General features: G+C 49.4%; 1 protein-coding gene across 3 annotated transcripts; it reads right to left on the reverse strand.

Annotated features, from left to right (window-relative positions):
• Window positions 1-69: 69 nt before the first annotated feature.
• CCN6 (cellular communication network factor 6) lies at window positions 70-17,992 on the reverse strand. Of its 3 annotated transcripts, none has more exons than XM_041753940.1 (6): window positions 17,857-17,992; window positions 10,241-10,496; window positions 6,593-6,841; window positions 4,469-4,627; window positions 2,835-3,028; window positions 70-1,783 (listed from the first exon to the last, which is right to left on the reverse strand). In XM_041753940.1, exons 1-6 carry the CDS (start codon window positions 17,902-17,904, stop codon window positions 1,502-1,504), a joined length of 1,188 nt encoding a protein of 395 aa, XP_041609874.1. In that variant the 5' UTR covers window positions 17,905-17,992; the 3' UTR covers window positions 70-1,501. The 3 variants fall into 3 exon arrangements, with proteins under 3 accessions (XP_041609874.1, XP_041609885.1, XP_041609892.1); XM_041753958.1 differs by lacking the exon at window positions 4,469-4,627 and adding an exon at window positions 4,628-4,692 and having other exon boundaries at window positions 1,647-1,783; XM_041753951.1 differs by lacking the exon at window positions 4,469-4,627.
• Window positions 17,993-18,600: the final 608 nt, after the last annotated feature.

Below are 18,600 nucleotides of genomic sequence, written 5' to 3' on the forward strand. Positions count from 1 at the left end.
ATAATCTCATATTTAGGCATTTATAAAGTGATAATTTATGTCTTTTAAAAAAAATCATATACAGGTATATTTTTATATTTATTTATAATTTATTTTTTTATATCCTTTAAATTCTCCTGATTCTTTAAAAGCAAGTACGAGGAATAGCAGAAGAACACAACATAAATACTTCTATGTAATACCCACTAACTTTACAAGGATAGGTTTTATTATAGTATGAAGGAGATTTTGTTTCTCCTTTGGGTAACCACTTGTTTGTACTCAAAAGAATCAAAATTTACATTTATTTTAACCTGAATATGTATTAAATTATCTTTAAATCTAATGTTTTTATTAAACCAGTTGATTTCTTAATAATAAATGTCTATATTTTTAAACAGTACCGCTTGATAATTGGTTTTGTTTGTCACCATTTATATAAGCAAACAGAACATTACTTAGCTTGACATCTTCTCCCAAACTTTGCAGGAAAATGACTGTAATAGTCCAGTGACAGTGTTGCAGGTATTGTAATCTCCGGTTACAGTTTTAATGTTAACTTATCCTTAAATACAATTTATATTTTAAATCCATAGGTGGAGTTATCATTTAAGGAAGTAATTTTTAGGGACAGTTTATTTTCAAGCCAAATCATCTGTGCTTCCTTCAGTGTTAAGTTTTTAAGTTTTTTTACTTTTCAAAGTAAGGATACTGCTCTTGATCTTTATCTTGGAAATGTAATATTTTACAGTATTTGGTATAAAAACTTTTAGATTACAGTGGTCACCAATGGCCAAAGAAGTTCTATTTTCTCCTTCCAAAAGAAATCTTAATAAACCTGATACTCAGACTAGGGCAGTGGAAGTTATAAGTACATTGACAGTTTAATCGTTGTCCTATTTAAGAATTAAACCTAGAATCTCACACACCATGTAATGATTATCATCTGATGGAATCCTAGGTTACATTGTCAAAGTACAGATAAAGTTTTAAAGAAGTTCCGAAAAAGCTCTAAACTTTTTACACATCTTCAACAAAGTATTCTAGATTATAGAGTAAAATGCTTTCTTGTAAATTGAATCACTTTTCCATTATGTATGGAATATGTATGTATGTAGATGAAAGCAACTGTGTATTTCATAATTACACATTTTAAAGTTTACTTTTAAGATTTTTAACATTATATAAATTATATATATATATACACACATATAGTTTTAACATTATATATATATATATATATATATATTTTTTTATATATGGGGGGGGATGCAAAAAAAGGTGGTTTTATTAAAGCACCGGGACAGGACCCATAAGCAGAAAGAGCTGTACCAAGTTTTACATTTATTTTTAAGAGAACCTTTTTAATAGCTTCTAATGCCTTAAAGATAGTCATCTGAGAATAGGTAGGCATTCTTACTGTTTTAAACCAATAAGATTTGCCACCCTTTTGAAACCATTCCAATTTTCTTAGGTAATGACATAATCACCTGAACCTAACTTTTCCCATATATACTAGGTTTTATAGGATCTCAAGCTCAGAAAATATATCTCCTGGATCTCTGCAGTTTCTTTGACATACGCAAGATGTAATCCACAGCATCTTCCATGTAAATGAGCCTTCATTTGGGCAATCAAATTGAATGGTGATCATTTTCGACTTATTAGGAACACAGCATCTCTTATCTACACATACTCCACAAAAAGTGGGTTTATAACTCTGAGTGCTTGAGCATCCAGAAAAGACAAATTTCTCAGCTTTGAAGAGTTGGAAAGTAGGTTGGCACGTTTTTCCTTTCGGGATCTGAAAAGGCACATAACATTAAGTCATTCTTTAATCCGAATACAAGAGTTTAGAAAAAGTAGTACTATATATGGAAACAAATGCGGAAACACAAACGCGGGCAGTGACTTTCCCCACTCTCCTACCTTTGAAATCCCCTCGCCAGGGGTCTGTGCCCCCCTGTTCCTGTCCCATCATAATGTAGGAGCCGCTCCCCAATTTTTTTTGCTGTCCACCCTTCACTTTGTTCCACAATTTCTACAGTGAGAACTTTTCTGTCTTCTTTAATATCAAAGGCCATGTCTTATTAAATGTTTATTTACCTAAGACAGCAAATTCCCTAACATAGGTGGTTTTGAGTGGATGAATAAATGAATACCTATCTTAATTCCTTTAAAATTGAGTTGTCAGCTTCTTACTATGATCGGGAATAACCTGGAGATGAGTTTTAGCATTCCTTAGACTTACTCTTGAGACCGTCATCTTGCCTTGCCCTAGAAGGACCAGCTCTAATTATACCAAACAATTCTAGTGTGAATATGTTATCATAGTCCTTTGGCAAGTTTACTATCTAAGCACAGAGCATTTTGGAAATGGTGGGTTCCCCCTCCAACTTGGTGATCCATAACCAAGATCAGAACTTCTCTGATGTTCGTAAGGTCTGTTTCAGTAATTACGATGCAGCAACCAAAATCTGTTATCCATTGCCTTGACTCCACCACATAAAATTAATATATTCTAAAAAATTGGAATCCGAAAAGGATCTACTTTTAAAAGACGTACATGGTGGGTGTACCACAGCCAACCAGGCTGGCCAGGACCCACACTGTTAAGCTGTTAGAGTAGAATCAACAGGTTAACATTACCCCTTTGCCGGGTAGGATTTTCCCCATGAAGTGCAATTAGATTAATCTTTGTTCTCCTCCGAGATCATTTGACTTTAAGAGTTACCCGGAGGCGATTTTATTTTTATAAGAGTCACACCCAATCTCTCCCCTGAAACACACTTGCACTTTTTAGGACTCTCTTTAATATTGAATTATAATGAAGTTACATCAAATTTAAGTTTCACCTTTACTCTCTTTAATATATTACTGTCACAAGGTTGAATATAACACAGTCTTCTCTCTCTTCTCATTTTACAGTTGCTATTTTCATTGGTGACCCGATCAGATATTCCCATCCCACACGTTCTGGAGCAAGGAGTCCACTTTGTTGCTTGCACAAGACATTTTCCTTTCCAAATAAGCGGGAGGTTCCTATAAGCTAAAATAAAGGGGGGGGGGGGGAGAGTAGATGTGTATCTAAATACATAGACAACTTTTAATATTTTTCAGCTAATAGTTAATAGATCAGAACCTTTTATGTAATGTAATTCAGAATAAGCTGGTCTAACTCGTTCTCTCCTCTTCCCACTTTCCAAATTACCTTTCAAGCAAATGTTATAGTCCAATTTCCTAGGAAGAAGAAAAATCTTTATCTTTGAAAATCTGAGTAGATGCACCCACTTGCTTCGGCTTAACTCACCAAGTATTAAACTACTGCGTTTTCTCTCATTCTTGCATCTTGCTGGATATTATTTTCAATAATGAAATAGACAGTAGTAGGATTAAGGAATTCAAGATATTAATCAGAACAATGTCTTAATGTTAAATTTTGTAGTATGTTAAAACCTAAAATAAAAAAGTTCTATTCGAGAACAACCTATTGAGCCCAGTTATTTTTCCTCCACTTGTTTTAATCTAGTCTTTTTTTTTTTTTTTAAGATTTTATTTATTTATTCATGAGAAACACAAAGAGGCAGAGACAGGCAGAGGGAGGAACAGGCTCCCTGTAGGGAGCCCAATGCAGGACTTGATCCCAGGACCCCGAGGTATGCCCTGAGCCGAAGGTAGACTCTCAACCACTGAGCCACCCAGGTGCCCCTTAATCTAGTCTTTTAGAAAATTCTCTGCATTACACTGAAGTAATCAGAATAGCCATAGACTAAGTCATGGCAAATGTGTAATCTATTTTATTCATTCAACTTAATTGCTGCATTCCCTATGGTATCAGGCCCATGGTATTCCTTCCATGGACTAGCCATTTCAAATCAGCTCTAGAAAAAGACAAGCCAAAAGAAAAGATGGATAGATTTATGGGGGGTGGGGGGGTAAGCCGGTGGTTAGATGGAGCCCCCTCCACTGATTCCTGCTTAGCAGAAGGGAGGGCAAGGGGATGAATAACGAAAATACAGTGTGGTGCGGTGCAAAATAACTCTTCCATCTTCTTAGAAATCCATTGGGAGCTTCTTCTGCTCATGAATGAATTTAGCCATTTTAAGTTCATTTTAAACAAACTACACATGGGTTCATTGTCTCAAAGCATTTCCTAAGGTTAATATGCATCCCAAATGGATGCTTGGTATAAGTCTGAGTCTGCAGTTGGACATAGCAGCATTCTGGCTACGTTACTTCAAAGTGCCAGTTTAAAACTCTGAAAAGGGGGCACCTGGGTGGCTCAGTGCTTGAGCATCTGCCTTCGGCTCAGGTCGAAGTCCCACATCGGGCTCCCCACAGGGAGCTGCTTCTCCCTCTGCCTGTGTCTCTGCCCCTCTCTCTGTGTCTCTCATGAATAAATAAATAAGTAAAATCTTTTAAATAAATAAATAAATAAAACTGAAAAGACACCCTCCTCCTGCCCCCTCCCACCCACCCAGGCCCCCGCCAACTGCCTTCTTGATGGGAAACATCAGCCGCTTTGAAGCATCTGCCAGCATCTGCCGTCTCTGAATAAAATGATACTTTGCAGCTCTCAGTGTTATTGCAGTTGGATCTTGCGATTGCACAAGCAGCTGAGGGAGAGGAAGCAGAAACATGAAGATACCTGGAAAGGTAGACAACAGTTTAAAGACCTCAATGCAGGAAGCAGATTAAAAGCCCGGCACGCATCTGCAATAAATAAAGGCAGGTTAGATGATCATCTTACCAATAACCCCCTTAAAGTTAAGCTAAGAGCTGCCGTTCAGGAAGTTAACATCCATTAAAAAGCAAGAAAACTAGAAGAGCTTCTAAAGTTAAGAGGTTATTTAGCATTTGGTGAGCAGGGAGGAAAAGCATGGGGGCATCACGTCACTGCGTGCTTCATACTGAGGCGACAGGGGCTGGATCCCAACCCCAACCACGGGCTGCCTGGCGCTAAGGAAGCGTGTAAGTTACTGTCACAAATATACCTTAAGTGTGTGTGTGTCATTGTGCCTGATGCCCAACCACACCTCTGCTTGGGCCCATGAACAGTTTCAGTTAAGCAGGGGAGAGACGTACACGTCCTCTGAAACACACCCAGGCCTGTGACCTCTACGACCACAGAGCACAGTGGCAGATTTTTCTTTTTTTTTTTTTTTTGTAGCAAAGCACTCGCCACAAAGAATGGCCACCTAACACCCCCTGCGAACCAGGTCCCAAATGAATCCTCTGGAACTGGCCTTCCGCCACAAAGGAGACCAACTGAACCTGATCCAAGGGGCTTTCACTTGTGCAAACTGCTAGCCTAAGGCATTTTCTCACGAGCGAGGTTCACGCGCGGGTCCCAAGACCTCACCCTGAGCCCCTCAGATCCAATGCAGAAAATCAAGTGTTCCTGCACCTTTCGAACAAAGAAGAGTTTGGCTTATCATCTCGGAGGTTTTAGAGCACGAGTAGTGTCATGCTATTAGCTGAACGATGAAGTGTGCTGGATGCACCACAACCTGTTCAACTGCTCCCAAAGTAACTGGCGTATTGGAAGTCTCCGAGAATGTTCCTTTCCTAGAGTTCATTTTCAAACACCTAAAACTAATTTCTCGGACCATAGTTGCTTTTACTAAATATCCATATAATAGAAGTGAACTTGAGAGCTTTCAGTGTAGATGCATCTCCACGGCGCCTTTCATTTCCTAAGCTCTAAATTTTGATGCAAAAAAAAAAAAAAAAAAAAAAAAAAAGGCCTTCTTGATTCCCGAGTGAAAACACAGAGACATGAACAATAACCGGGCATGAATACGGAACCATCTGCGTCTTTCCTCACCTATGCTTCATTCGTTGGGGTTTTTGAAACTCCCATCCCTGGCACTTAAATAAGCTGTTAGCTTCAAAAAAAAAAAAGTTAAATTGTTGCAAAAAAAAAAAAGTATGTTAGCTTCGAGCTGACCAGAACACAGCCTCTACGAATACGGTGACGCTCGCTGCAAACGGCGAGCGACGCGGGGTCTCCCCACGGGTGTGGGCCTCCCGCCCGCTTACCTGGGCGGCCTCCTTCCAGACGCCCGCACCTGTGTCTCCGTAGAGGGAGGCTGGTGACTGCGGACAGAGCTCAGAGCTCTACTGCCTATTCGCCCTATCTCCGAGCAAATGAAATGATAATGTCATGTCAGCAGTTTTCTGCTTTTAGAAACGACGCTCACACGTTCGAAGCATAGCCTCAAATATTTTTAACCAGCAGCCTTCCAGCTCTGCCTTCATCCTGTAGCAAAGCTGCCTTGGAAAATGTCGGAGACTGGATGGTTCTCCCTTCTGGCTCGTAACACATGGAGGCGAGTGCAAGTTCTCCTCAGGGTGCCTGGGAGCCAGGTTTGCTCCGCTTTCCTGAGAAGGGGTAGCGCGGGAAGGAGCCGAGGCCTAGAAGAGTTTCCTCTGACCGAGCAGCACTTTGAAGCACTGGAATGTTCTACTGGAAAACTCTAAACATTATGAGACTGAGAGATGGCTCAGCCAGACCAAATCTCACACTGGCCCGGGAACCTCTGGTTCATCAAAGGAACAGGAGACGAGACCCCGAGAAGCCACATGAACCAACAGACTCGCGTCTACGCACCCGGCCTTGTTCTGTAGCTTGTTGAAAGCTGCTGTCGGGACGGCCCCCGGCCACAGTCGAGTCCGTCAAGCTTCTTTCTGTCTTGAGCCCCAGAGCAGCCGCTGTCGCTGTCGGCCGGCGTCGGAAGGAGCAGGGGTGTGCACCCAATGGCCCCGCTCACGCAGAGGCAGCTCACCAGGGGGCTGGGCTGAAAGACCTGGCCATTCTGATAGTGTACCCTGTTGAACTCGCACCCCACAGCGACCAGGTCTGAAAAGACAGAAGCGCAAGGTCACCGAGGAGGCCACCCCTGTTAGCCCAGGCCTCCCCGGGGGGACCACGGGGACAGCCCTCTCCCTCGCGGAGCAGCGTCCTCAGTCACTTAGGCTCCCGGCCGGAGCCTCCTTCTCAGAACATGAGCCACAAGGTGAAAATGAGACATTTTCATTGTAGGCCCTCAGCCCCGGTTGGTCCCTCAGAAGTGACCAGGCACGGGCCCCCCGTTCCGGATCACGGCGAGGATGGCGGGGGGCACGGTGACTGCAAGTCACACGGCTGGCCAGAGGTGTTCCCAGGGATCCAGCAGTAGCAGGGACGTAGGAAACGAGCTGCGCGAGGGCGGGAGAAGCCAGCATGGGTTAAGCTGCGGGGCTGCACGGTACCTAATGCCGCCGCCGCGACAACTGGAAGGGGCGCCCACTCCTCCGACAGGCATTTGTGACCCCGAGTAGCAGTTCTCAGAGGCTGTGACCCCTCGGACCTCTTGGATCTGCAAGGTCAAAGCCTTTGCTCAAGATACTAAGCTGTGCCCGGCTTTTTACCCCGCGTTGGTGTTTGTAACGGGGGCGGGAGCTGCAGCTGGAAGCTCAGCATCCCCCAGACTGGACAGGTGGTCTCCGTAGTCTGGCCTTGCCGCCGCTACTTGTCCAGAAATGTACTTTTTGGAAAAAAAAAAAAAAGCTAACTTTACTCAATACTGTCCTGACAGCACAGCAAAAATCACTGTGTTAAATCCTAATCATCAAAAAAAATTTTTTTTTAAATTTAAAAAATAAAAATAAATCCTAATCATCAAAAAAATTTTTTAATTTAAAAAATAAAAATAAATCCTAATCATCAAATATATGTCTTTTTAATCTCCTGCGGGACACAAGGAGGTAGGCGCAGAGCAGTTTTGCAGACACGATAGCATCTCGAGGAGAAGCGCCTCCCCCGTCGTTGGGGTTTGGGGCTGAAGCGACCCCTGCTGCAGTAGGAATGCCACCGACAGAAATGACTCACGGGGAAACCACGATCACTCGGGTTCCAGCAGACGTTTCCTTGAAAGTCAACAGTGAGCCTGTGTCACTTCAAGGAAAAGAGAAGTGGCCCGTGACAGGACGGAGGCAGGCGTGCGAGCGGAAACCAGCCTCCGTAGCTGCCGACGTGCAGAGCTTCCCACGAGGTCAGCATCAATTTGCGGGATTTGTTAAAAATATTACATGGTTAAGTGTATGGGTATTTGGAACAGCTACATCACCACTGTTCCAAACCAGCACTTTCCAAATAACCACTGCGTGGTATCAGAAAATCACGTCTGCGGGACGCCCGGGTGGCTCAACGGCTGAGCGCTGCCTTCAGCTCAGGTCGTGATCCCAGATTCCCGGGATCGAGGCCCACGTCGGGCTCCCTGCGTGGCACCTGCTTCTCCCTCTGCCTGTGTCTCTGCCTCTTGCTCTCTCTGTGTCTCTCAGGAATAAATAAATAAAATCTTAAAAAAAAAAAAAAGAAAGAAAGAAAATCACTTCTGAGTAAAAGACACACTCCAAGTGGGTCTTGGAGAGACCAGTGCATTCCACGGTCACGGAGCTTGGCACATTCACGGACGTGGTTTCTGACTCCACGATGCAGCTAATTCCCAAGACACTACCACTTCTCAGGTTCTAATATAATATCAAAAGGAATATTCACAATTATCTGAAAACTCTGTTAAAATATTCCTGCCTTTTCCAAGGACCCCATCTGTGTGAGGCTGCGTTCCCTTCATATATTTCAACCAAAAGAACACACAGGAATAGACGGAAAGCGGAAATCTATCGATCTGCTGTTTAAGCCGGACATTGGAGAAAGGGGCAAAAATGTAAAACAGTCCATTCTTCTCACTAAATTTTTCTGCCTTTTATTTTTTTTCTGCCTTTTTAGAAAATAAAGTATTTTTCATAAATATATGTATTCCCATCAAGTTGCAATGGGTTTGCTCTTTTTAAATGAGTTAATTAAGTATTTTTAAATTTCTAATCCATTTAGGGCAGCCCAGGTGGCTCAGCGGTTTAGTGCTGCCTTTGGCTCAGGGCCTGATCCTGGAGACCTGGATTGAGTCCCGCGTTGGGCTCCCTGCATGGAGCCTGCTTCTCCCTCTGCCTCTCTCTCCATGTGTGTCTCTCATGAAAGAATAAATAAAATCTTAAAAATAAATAAAATAAATTTCTAATCCATTTAAATGCATTAAATTCCAATAGAGGGCAGCCCTGGTGGCCCACCGGTTTAGCACTGCCTTCAGCCCAGGGTGCGATCACTCGCCCGAGCCTGGTGCCCACATTGGGAACCGCACAGCCTAGCACCGCGGGCTGCCCCTGCCCCTCCTCTGGCCCGCAGGCTTGCTCTTCCCCAGGAATCTTAATCTGGGGGGCGCCTGGGTGGCTCACTGGGGTAAGCATCCTCCTGCGGCTCAGGTCCTCAGGTCATTATCCTGGGGTCCCGGGATGGGGCCGACGAGGGCTCCTGGCCCAGGGAGGAGGCCGCGACCCCCTCTCCCTCTGCCCCTGCCCCTGTTCTTGCTCACTTGATTATTAATTTTTTTAAGATTTTATTTATTTATTCATGAGAGATACACAGAGAGAGAGGCAGAGACACAGGCAGAGGGAGAAGCAGGCTCCATGCAGGGAGCCCGGCGTGGGACTCGATCCTGGGACCCCGGGGTCACGACCTGGGCTGAAGGCAGACGCTCAACTGCTGAGCCACCCAGGCGTCCCAAGAAAATCTTTAAAAAAGAAAAAAGAAAGAAAGAAAAGAAAAAAGTTTAATCCTAGGTAAATCGGGATCCTGAATTGCTGTCAAGGGATAGACTGAGGCGGTCTTAAGCAGTGTCCAGAGCTGGAGCCCCTAAAGCTGGGGGTCGGGGTGTGATTGGGGGTCCCCCTGGCCTTCCTCTTCACGCGTCTGCCTCAGCTAGAAACTAGATGGGGGGAAATTTTTTAAATACAATTTTTAAAAAAACCTACGGTGGGGATCCCCGGGTGGCTCGGCGATTTAGTGCCGCCTTCGGCCCAGGGCCTGGCCCTGGAGGCCCGGGATCGAGTCCCGCGTCGGGCTCCCTGCACGGGGCCTGCTTCTCCTCTGCCTGTGGCTCTGCCCCTCTCTCTCTCTCTCTGTCTCTCTGTGAATTTCATGAATAAATAAATAATCTTTAAAAAACAGACCACGATGGCCTGCGGGTTATTTGGAAAGGCTGAGGCTGAAGCGGGGCGCGGCGGCCTGCCCACCCCGACGCCCGAAGCGCGATCCGTTTCAGGGGCAGGAAGGCCGGACGCGGGCTGCGCCCCACGGTGGGGCCCAGGCGCCAAGGACCCGGGAGCACCCGCTGCTCCGCGCAGGCCCCGCCGACCCCGCCCGCAGGCCCCGCGCACTCACGCGCGCACACGCCCGTCTCGAACCGCGGCCGGTCCGCCGAGTAGTCGCAGTACAGCCCCCGGTGCGGGTCGCACACGTCCGCCTCGGTGCACGCGTCGCCGAGTTGCCTGGCGCAGACCTCGCAGCACCCGCAGCCGTCGGTCAGCAGGCTCACCCCGGGGCCGCAGCGGGGCCGCGCGCCGCACTCGCAGGGCCAGCGGCACACGGGCCGCCCCCGCCGCTCCGCCGCCGCCGCCGCCGCCGCCCTGCAGCACACCTCCGGGCACCCACGCGGGTCACGCGCGGCCACGGGGGGGGGGGGGGCTCGGCACCTGCGCCGGCGCTCCCCCCGCGCTCCCTCCGCGCTCCCCCGCGCTCCCCCCGCGGCCGGCCTCCCCCTGCGCGCCCCTGCGCCCTCCCCGGCGGACCTCGGGGCGCCTCTCCCCCCCTCCCCCTGCGCCCTCCCCGGAGGACCTCGGGGCGCCTCTCCCCTCCTCCCCCTGCGCCCTCCCCGGAGGACCTCGGGGTGCCTCTCCCCCCCCTCCCCCTGCGCCCTCCCCGGAGGACCTCGGGGTGCCTCTCCCCCCCCTCCCCCTGCGCCCTCCCCGGAGGACCTCGGGGTGCCTCTCCCCCCCTCCCCCTGCGCCCTCCCCGGAGGACCTCGGGGCGCCTCTCCCCTCCTCCCCCTGCGCCTCCCCGGAGGACCTCGGGGCGCCTCTCCCCTCCTCCCCCTGCGCCCTCCCCGGAGGACCTCGGGGCGCCTCTCCCCCCCTCCCCCTGCGCCCTCCCCGGAGGACCTCGGGGCGCCTCTCCCCTCCTCCCCCTGCGCCCTCCCCGGAGGACCTCGGGGTGCCTCTCCCCCCCCTCCCCCTGCGCCCTCCCCGGAGGACCTCGGGGCGCCTCTCCCCTCCTCCCCCTGCGCCCTCCCCGGAGGCTCTCGGGTGTCTCTCCCCCCCTCCCCCTGAGCCTCCCCCACGGCTCTCGGGGTGCCTCTCCCCTCCTCCCCCTGCGCCCTCCCCGGCTCTCGGGGTGCCTCTCCCCTCCTCCCCCTGCGCCCTCCCCTGCTGACCTCGGGGTGCCTCTCCCCTCCTCCCCCTGCGCCCTCCCCGGCTCTCGGGGTGCCTCTCCCCTCCTGCCCCTGCACCCTCCCCCCGCTATCTGGGTGCCTCTCCCCTCTCCCTGCGCCCTCTCCCTCCGCTTTCAGGGTGCCTCTCCCTTCTCCCCACTACGCCCTCCCTGTCAGCTTTTGGGGTGCCTCTCCCCTCCTCCCCCTGCACCCTCTCCATTGGCTTCTGGGTGCCCCCCTCCCTACTCCCCTCCTCCCCCTGCACCCTCTCCGTTGGCTTCTGGGTGCCCCCCCCTCCCTACTCAGAGCCCTCTCTGTACCTCCCCTCTCCTCTCCTCACCCCTATCAGGGCCCCCTACAGTGGATACCCCTTGAGGCTCCCCTCCCCTCCAGGGACCCTCAGGCTGTTTCCTCTGGTAAGAAGTCTCTCATGGTTTGTCTCTCTCTCTGACTTCACCTTGTTGTGTTTCCCCCTCCGTCCCCTATGATCCTCTCCTTTGTTTCTTAAATTCCACATGAGTGAAGTCACACAATGGTCTCTCTGACTATTTCGCTCAGCATAATACCCTCCAGCTCCATCCATGTCATTGCAGATGGCACGATTCCATTCTTTTTGATTGCTGAGTAGTAGTACACTCACGCACGCACACACACCTGCCACGTCTTTATCCATTCACCTGTCGCTGGACATCCAGGGCCCTTTCCATACTTTGGCTATGGTGGACATTGCTGCTGTGAACATTGGGGTGCAGGCGCCCCTTCGGATCACTACATCTGTATCTGTGGGGTAAATACGGAGCCGTGCGATTGCTAGGCTGTAGGGCAGCTCTATTTTCAACTTGAGGAACCTCCACACTGTCTCCCAGAGCGGCTGCACCAGCCTGCATTCCCACCCGCAGTGTGGGAGGGCTCCCCTTTCTCCTCATCCTCGCCAACATCTGTTGTTTCCGTGTTGTTAATTTTAGCCATTCTGACCTGTGTGAGCTGGTGTCTCATTTTGATTTGTAATTCCCTGATGCTGAGCATTTTGCAAGCATCTGACTCTTGATTTCCACTTGGGTCACTCTACCCCACTTGCACACATTCTCTCATTCTCTCAAAAAAGGAGAGGGGAGGAGAGGCAGGAATGTCAGAGAAGCTGAGATGACAGAAGCAGAGGCAAAAGTGCCAGGAGTGCAGGTGCCTTTAAAAGCTGCCAAAGGCAACAAAAGGACTCTCCCCTAGGCCCTCCCTAGACCCTCCCGAAAGAACAGAGGCCTGCTAACACTTGATTTTAGCCCTAGGAGACCCATTTGCAGACTACAGATGTCCAGAACTGAAAGATAATACACTTGTGTTGTTTTAGCCACTGAGTTTGTGGCAATTGGAAACCACACACCCCATTTTATAAATGAGGCCCCTGAAACTCAGATTATATACAAACTAGATCATATTCAGTAAGTGGTAGGACAAGGATTTGAACAAGACCAGCAAACTTCAGAGCCTGAGCTCTCAACCCTTGCTGCCTTCCTTCCCTAGCCCAAGTCCTGGCACACACCAGCTTTGATCCTGGACAAACCACCTAATCTCTGCATCTGTCTCTCCTCTCCAGCCTGCATCTCTCTCCCTAAGCTTGCAACTCACGAATTCCCACTGGGTCTACCCACTTTGATGCCCTGTGAGCATCTCATTTCCTCCCTCCCCACAACAGACTGCTCCTCAGCTAGTGGTTCCCATTTTAGTGAATGGGGGCACCAACCACTGAGTTCCTGTTTCCCAGGGAAGCAGAAAGCCAACCTCACCTACTCCTCTCCTTCATCCCTCACACCTGAAAGTCACTGACTTAGAGGAATAAGCCCAAACTCCAAAGCACAGCATTCGGGGGGCCCTCTTCATCTCTTGCATTCCTTACATTCTAGCAAGTTCAACTGTCTGCAGTTCCCTGCATATCTGATGCTGTTCCTTCAGCCTCGAACATGCTTCCCCAACTCCCACTCCTTCACCTGGCTGGTCAGGTATCAGCTTTTCCAGAAAACGTCTTACAACTCCCCTGCCTCCCTTTTTCATGACCTTGTACTGAAATCACCTATGTAAGTGCCTGCCTTCTCCACGTGCTTACCGCTATCCAGCCGTAGAGGCCCCTGGTTCATTTGTGGGTGTACTCTTGGCTCCTAGCACAGCACCTAGCAAGTAACTTGGATAATCAACCCTCAATTTTTATTTAATAGACTGAAGCACTTGCACTGATCCAGAGATCTAAGCCTCTTTCAAACTCAAAAATCCTGCCTTTAAAAGCATTAGTTTGAAATTCCACCATTCCACCCCAGCCTTTTGTCTCATCACTGGCAAAATGTATCCCCCAGAGAAACACTTTCAGCTACAATTCAGGTTGAAGATACAATGTGAGGATGGAGTTGGAGGAAACAGTGCTGGGATTCTGGAGAAGGAGGAGGGGGACAGAAGTACAATAGTGGAGAAGGGAGTAGAAATAGTGTCTACTTCTCAGTTTTTCCCAAGGCCTCCCTGCCAGGTTCAGTGGCGCTCAATCGGGCTTCTATTCATGGCACCTCTATGTCATCCCCTTGTCCACGTCTCTGGGGTATTTGACTCTTTCTTAATCTTCTCCTCTCCCTTGGCTTTCATGACACAAGACCTTTCCAATTCCACCCTTAACCTCTCAACATACTTTCTCAATCTCTTTTGCAGACTCCCGTTACCCCCTGAGTATGACTTACATTTAGACTAATCAATGTTTCATAACCTTAAAGGATTGCATTTCACACTCTGCACACGGTCTCTTAGCAATCTCGTCTACCCTTTGCCTTTGATTTCCACCCTGCACAAGCTTCAAAACTAAATTTCCATCCAGGATCTCTCCACCGAGCTCTAGAGCCATATAGCTGACTACCGACTAGACATCGCCACTAGAATGTACCATGGAAAAAGCTCATTCCCTAAACTTATCATCCCTCACCCACCTCTGCCCTTTTGGACAGCTTCTTCAAAGTTTGGAGTTAGGAAGCCAGGAGTCACCCAGGTCATCTTCCTCTCCCTCACCTCCCATAGCCGTTCAGTGACTAATACTGTCCTCCTATTTCTAGAACTAGTCACCATCTCGCCGTTTGCACTGCTGCTGAGTTGGATTGCAATATGTTCCCAACTGGTCTTCCTTCCTCAAGAATGACTTCCCAAATGAATCTACCACATTGCTGATGGAGGGATCCCTTTAAAAAACATATCTGATTCTACTACTCCTCTCTTAAAACCCCATGAATAGACCCCTACTGGGTATACTGTGCAGATCAAAATTATAAGCATGTTGTCAAAAGCCTTTGCTGGTTTTATGCCTTCTTCTCCAGCCTTCACTCTCAATGCACTCTCTTCCTGTGTCTTACTGCTTACTAGGCCCACCAGCTCAGTTTCCTCCTCCATGCTTTCCTCATATCGCTGCCTCTTAAGGAAATGCCTATTCTCAAAACTGCCCACCTGCGGACACTTGTTTCTCTTTCCAATCTTGAAGCATTTCTATATAATCTCTGAGGCCACAAGGCAACTTGTTGAAAACCAAAGATAAAGAAAAAAAAATCTTGAAAGCAGAGTGAGAAAAGAGAAGCATTATATACAAGAGAATAACAAAAATAATGAGACCTGACTTCCAAAGAGATTAAGATGTTCTTCAGTGGGGGCCTTGGACATAGCCAGGCCATGAAATATTATGCAGTGCTAAAAAGAAATGAGTGAAAGAAGCCAATCTGAAAAGTCTAAATACTGTATGATTCCAACTACATGACATTCTGGAAAAGGGCAAAGCTGTGGAGACAGTAACAAGATCAGTAGCTGCCAGGGGTTGAGGGAAGAGGTAAATGGCTGGAGCACAGAGGATTTTTAGGGCATCAAAAATCCTCTATGATACTCTAATGGTGGATACATGTCATTATACATTTGTCCAAACTCACAGGATGTACCTCACCAGAAGTGAACCCCAAGGTAAACTCTGGACTCTGGGTAATAATGTATCAACGTAGGTCCATCACTTCTGGTGGAGGATGTTAATAATGGGGGAAGCTATGCATGTGTACCAGTAGGTAGCACACAGGAAATCTCTGTACCTTCCTCTCAAATTTGCTGTGATCTCTTTTTTAAGATGTATGTATTTATTTGAGGGACAGAGAGAGCACAAGTGGGAGGGATAGAGGGAGATGGGGCAAGAATCTCAAGCAGTTTCCATGCTGAGCACCGAGCCTGATGCAGAGCTCCATCTCATGACCCTGAGATCATGACCTAAGCGGAAACCATGAAGTGGATGCTTAATCAACTACACCACCCAGGCACCCCCTCAAATTTGCTGTTATCTTAAAGCTACTCTAAAAAAATTTAAGTCTTGGGGCACCTGGGTGGCTCAGTGGTTAAGTGTCTGTCATTGGCTCCGGTCGTGATGCCGGGATCCTGGCATCAAGTCCCACATCGGGCTCCTGGCAGGGAGCCTGCTTCTCCCTCTGCCTATGTCTCTGCCTCTCTCTCTGGGTCTCTTGTGATAAACAAAATTCAAAAAACAATGAAGTCTTTAAAAAAAAAAAAAAAAGGGAGGAGGAAGAAAACAAGACCCAGTACTGAAAGGAGGAAAAAAAAACCTGTCAACCTAGAATTCTATCTCCAGTGAAACTATCTTTCAAAAGTGAAAGTGAAATTTAATTTCCAATTAAACAAAAACTGAGAAAAACTGTTGCTAGCACATCTGTGTCACAAGAAATATTAAAGGAAGATCTTCCGTCTAGAGAAAAATTACAATAGATAGTAATTCAGAAATACAAAGTAATGAAGAGTCCCTGAAATGGCCAATAGTGGGAAAATATAAAGATAGATAGGTCAATAGATTTCTTTTTTCTTCAGACATTTTGATCGTTTTCAAAAATCAAAATCTCAGAGCAACAAAAGAGTTAGCAGATTCTTTTGGTACGACAGAAAAGAAATGAGACAGACCTCTGTACACCAAAAGAGGCTCTTTTGGTGTCAACAGAAAGTTGACACCAGAGCTGAGCTTTGGTGGATTTTTTTTAAAACGATTTTATTTATTTATTCTAGCTCTGAGATCTTAAATCACTTTCTATCATTTATTTAATCTTTGAGCCTCAATCCTCCTCTGCAAAATGGAATTATTAATATCCACCTTGTAAGGTTATTTTGAGGATTAAGATAATTACTGAAGTACCTAGCTCGGTACATAGCAGATGCTCAATGAATGGTAGGTATTATTCCTCAAAAATTCATTCTGGCAAAAGTAAGCAAAATAATACTTTCTTGTCTCTGTATTTTAATGCCTTTTTATGTTTTTTTTCTTTTAATTTTGGACACATCTGTCTGTACTGGAATATTTGCTGCTTAGGAATACATTGTAGGGTCTCCATTCACAACAAGGGCAGGACTTTTCTCAAGATGGGCAGAGTGGGAGAGAGGCATCCCCATCTCACTTCTACTGGGGAAATGTGCCCCTCCAGCTCTCAGTGAAAGTAAACTGTGCCACCCGCATTCTTATTAGGATTATTTTGTCATCTCAGCTCTCACCCTATAAACTATAACAACTTTCCATCTCTTGTCTCCTAAAATACAATTTACTGCCCTAATCGACTGACTATTCACTCAGACACTTCCGTGTTTTCCTGATCACCAGAAGCTTTCAAAAGCTCCATCCTCTGGGCAGGCAGTAACCTCCCCTGTGTAAATATATCCATAAATAAGTCATCCTGTTTTCATCTGCTTATTTAAAAAAATACGAAGGCAATGAATTGCTCCAGTTAAATTAAACTTCCCTTTGGTCTGTGGCTTGAACTATTTATTTCAAAGTCTTCATGGACGGATTCCCTTTCAGGAAAAGTGAGAGACACCTAAGCTGGGAAAAGGCACAGTAACAGAATGTTTTAAAAGCGTAAATGTTGGGGCGCCCGGGTGACTCAGCAGTTGGGCGTCTGCCTCCGACCCAGGGCCTGGTCCCGGGGTCCCGGGATCGAGTCCCCCATGGGATTCCCTGCGTGGGGCCTGCTTCTCCCTCTGCCTGTGTCTCTGCCTCCTCTGTGTGTCTCTCATGAATAAATAAATAAAATCTCTAAAAAAATAAATAGAAATGTTTATCCGAAGTGCTCCTCTCCAGCAAGGAGAGGCTTAAGTGGAGAAAACTGCCAGGATCGCTTCTCCCCGGTCGCTCTTTGCACCTTCGGCCCAGGGCCAGGGCCGAGGAAAGCGGAGCCCAGGCTGGGGCCTAAGGCAGAGGCCGGGCTGACCCGGCCGCGGGGGTGGGGGGGTGGGGGGGGGGTGGGGGTGGGGGTGGGGGAGCCGGGCCCCCCAGGACGGGGCGCTCAGGTCCGCGAGCCGCGCCAACACCTGGGAGCAGGCCGTAGCGCCTTCACCTGGAAGGGGGGGGTTGCCGCCGCCTCCCCGAGGCTGCCGCGCTACAAACCCGTCACCTGGAGAACAACGTGGCTCGGTGCGGCGGGCGGCGCTCGCACAGGAACGCGGACTCCCAGCCCTCTGCCCGCCCCCGCCGCCCCCGCCCCTGCCTCCCACCCAGCCCGCGGGGCCCCTGGGAGGGGGAGCTCACCTGTGCCAGCGCGGCGCCCAGCAGAGCGCAGAGGAGGCGCCCGCGCATGCTGCCCGCGCCCGGCCCCAGGGACCCGCCTGCCCCGCGGCTCTCTCCCGCCGAGACGCCGCACGCCGCCTGGGCAGGGGCAGGGGCGGGGGCGGGGCCGGGGGCGGGGCAGGGGCAGGGGCAGGGGCGGGGGGCAGGGGTAGAGGCAGGGCAGGGCGGGCAGGGCGGGGCAGGGGCAGGGGTAGAGGCAGGGCAGGGGCAGGGCAGGGGCGGAACCGGGGCAAGGGCAGGGGCGGGGGGGGGGGGCAGGGGTAGAGGCAGGGCAGGGGGGCGGGGCAGGGGTAGAGGCAGGGCAGGGGCGGGGCAGGAGCAGGGGCGGGCAGGAGCAGGGGCGGGGCAGGGGCAGGAGCAGGGGCGGGGCAGGGGCAGGAGCAGGGGCAGGGCAGGGGCGGCGGAGGAGCAGGGGCGGGGCAGGGGCGGGGCAGGGCCGGGGCGGGGGCGGGGGCAGGGGCAGGGTCGGAGCAGGAGCGGGGCAGGGGCGGGGCAGGGCAGGAGCGGGGGGGTAAGGGCAGGGCAGGGGCGGGGCCGGGGCGGGGCAGGGGCGAGGCAGGGCCAGGGCAGGGGCGTGCCCGCGTCCGAGGAGGGCGGGCGGGGCGGGAAGGCCGAGGGCGCTTGCAGCAGCCCCGGGTTCCCGACGGGAGCTGGCGGCGGGGAAGCACCCCCCCCCCCCCCCCCCCGCGGCCTCCCGCTCGCTCC

This window comes from Vulpes lagopus, chromosome 1 (assembly GCF_018345385.1).
Source record: "Vulpes lagopus strain Blue_001 chromosome 1, ASM1834538v1, whole genome shotgun sequence".
Taxonomy (NCBI): domain Eukaryota; kingdom Metazoa; phylum Chordata; class Mammalia; order Carnivora; family Canidae; genus Vulpes; species Vulpes lagopus.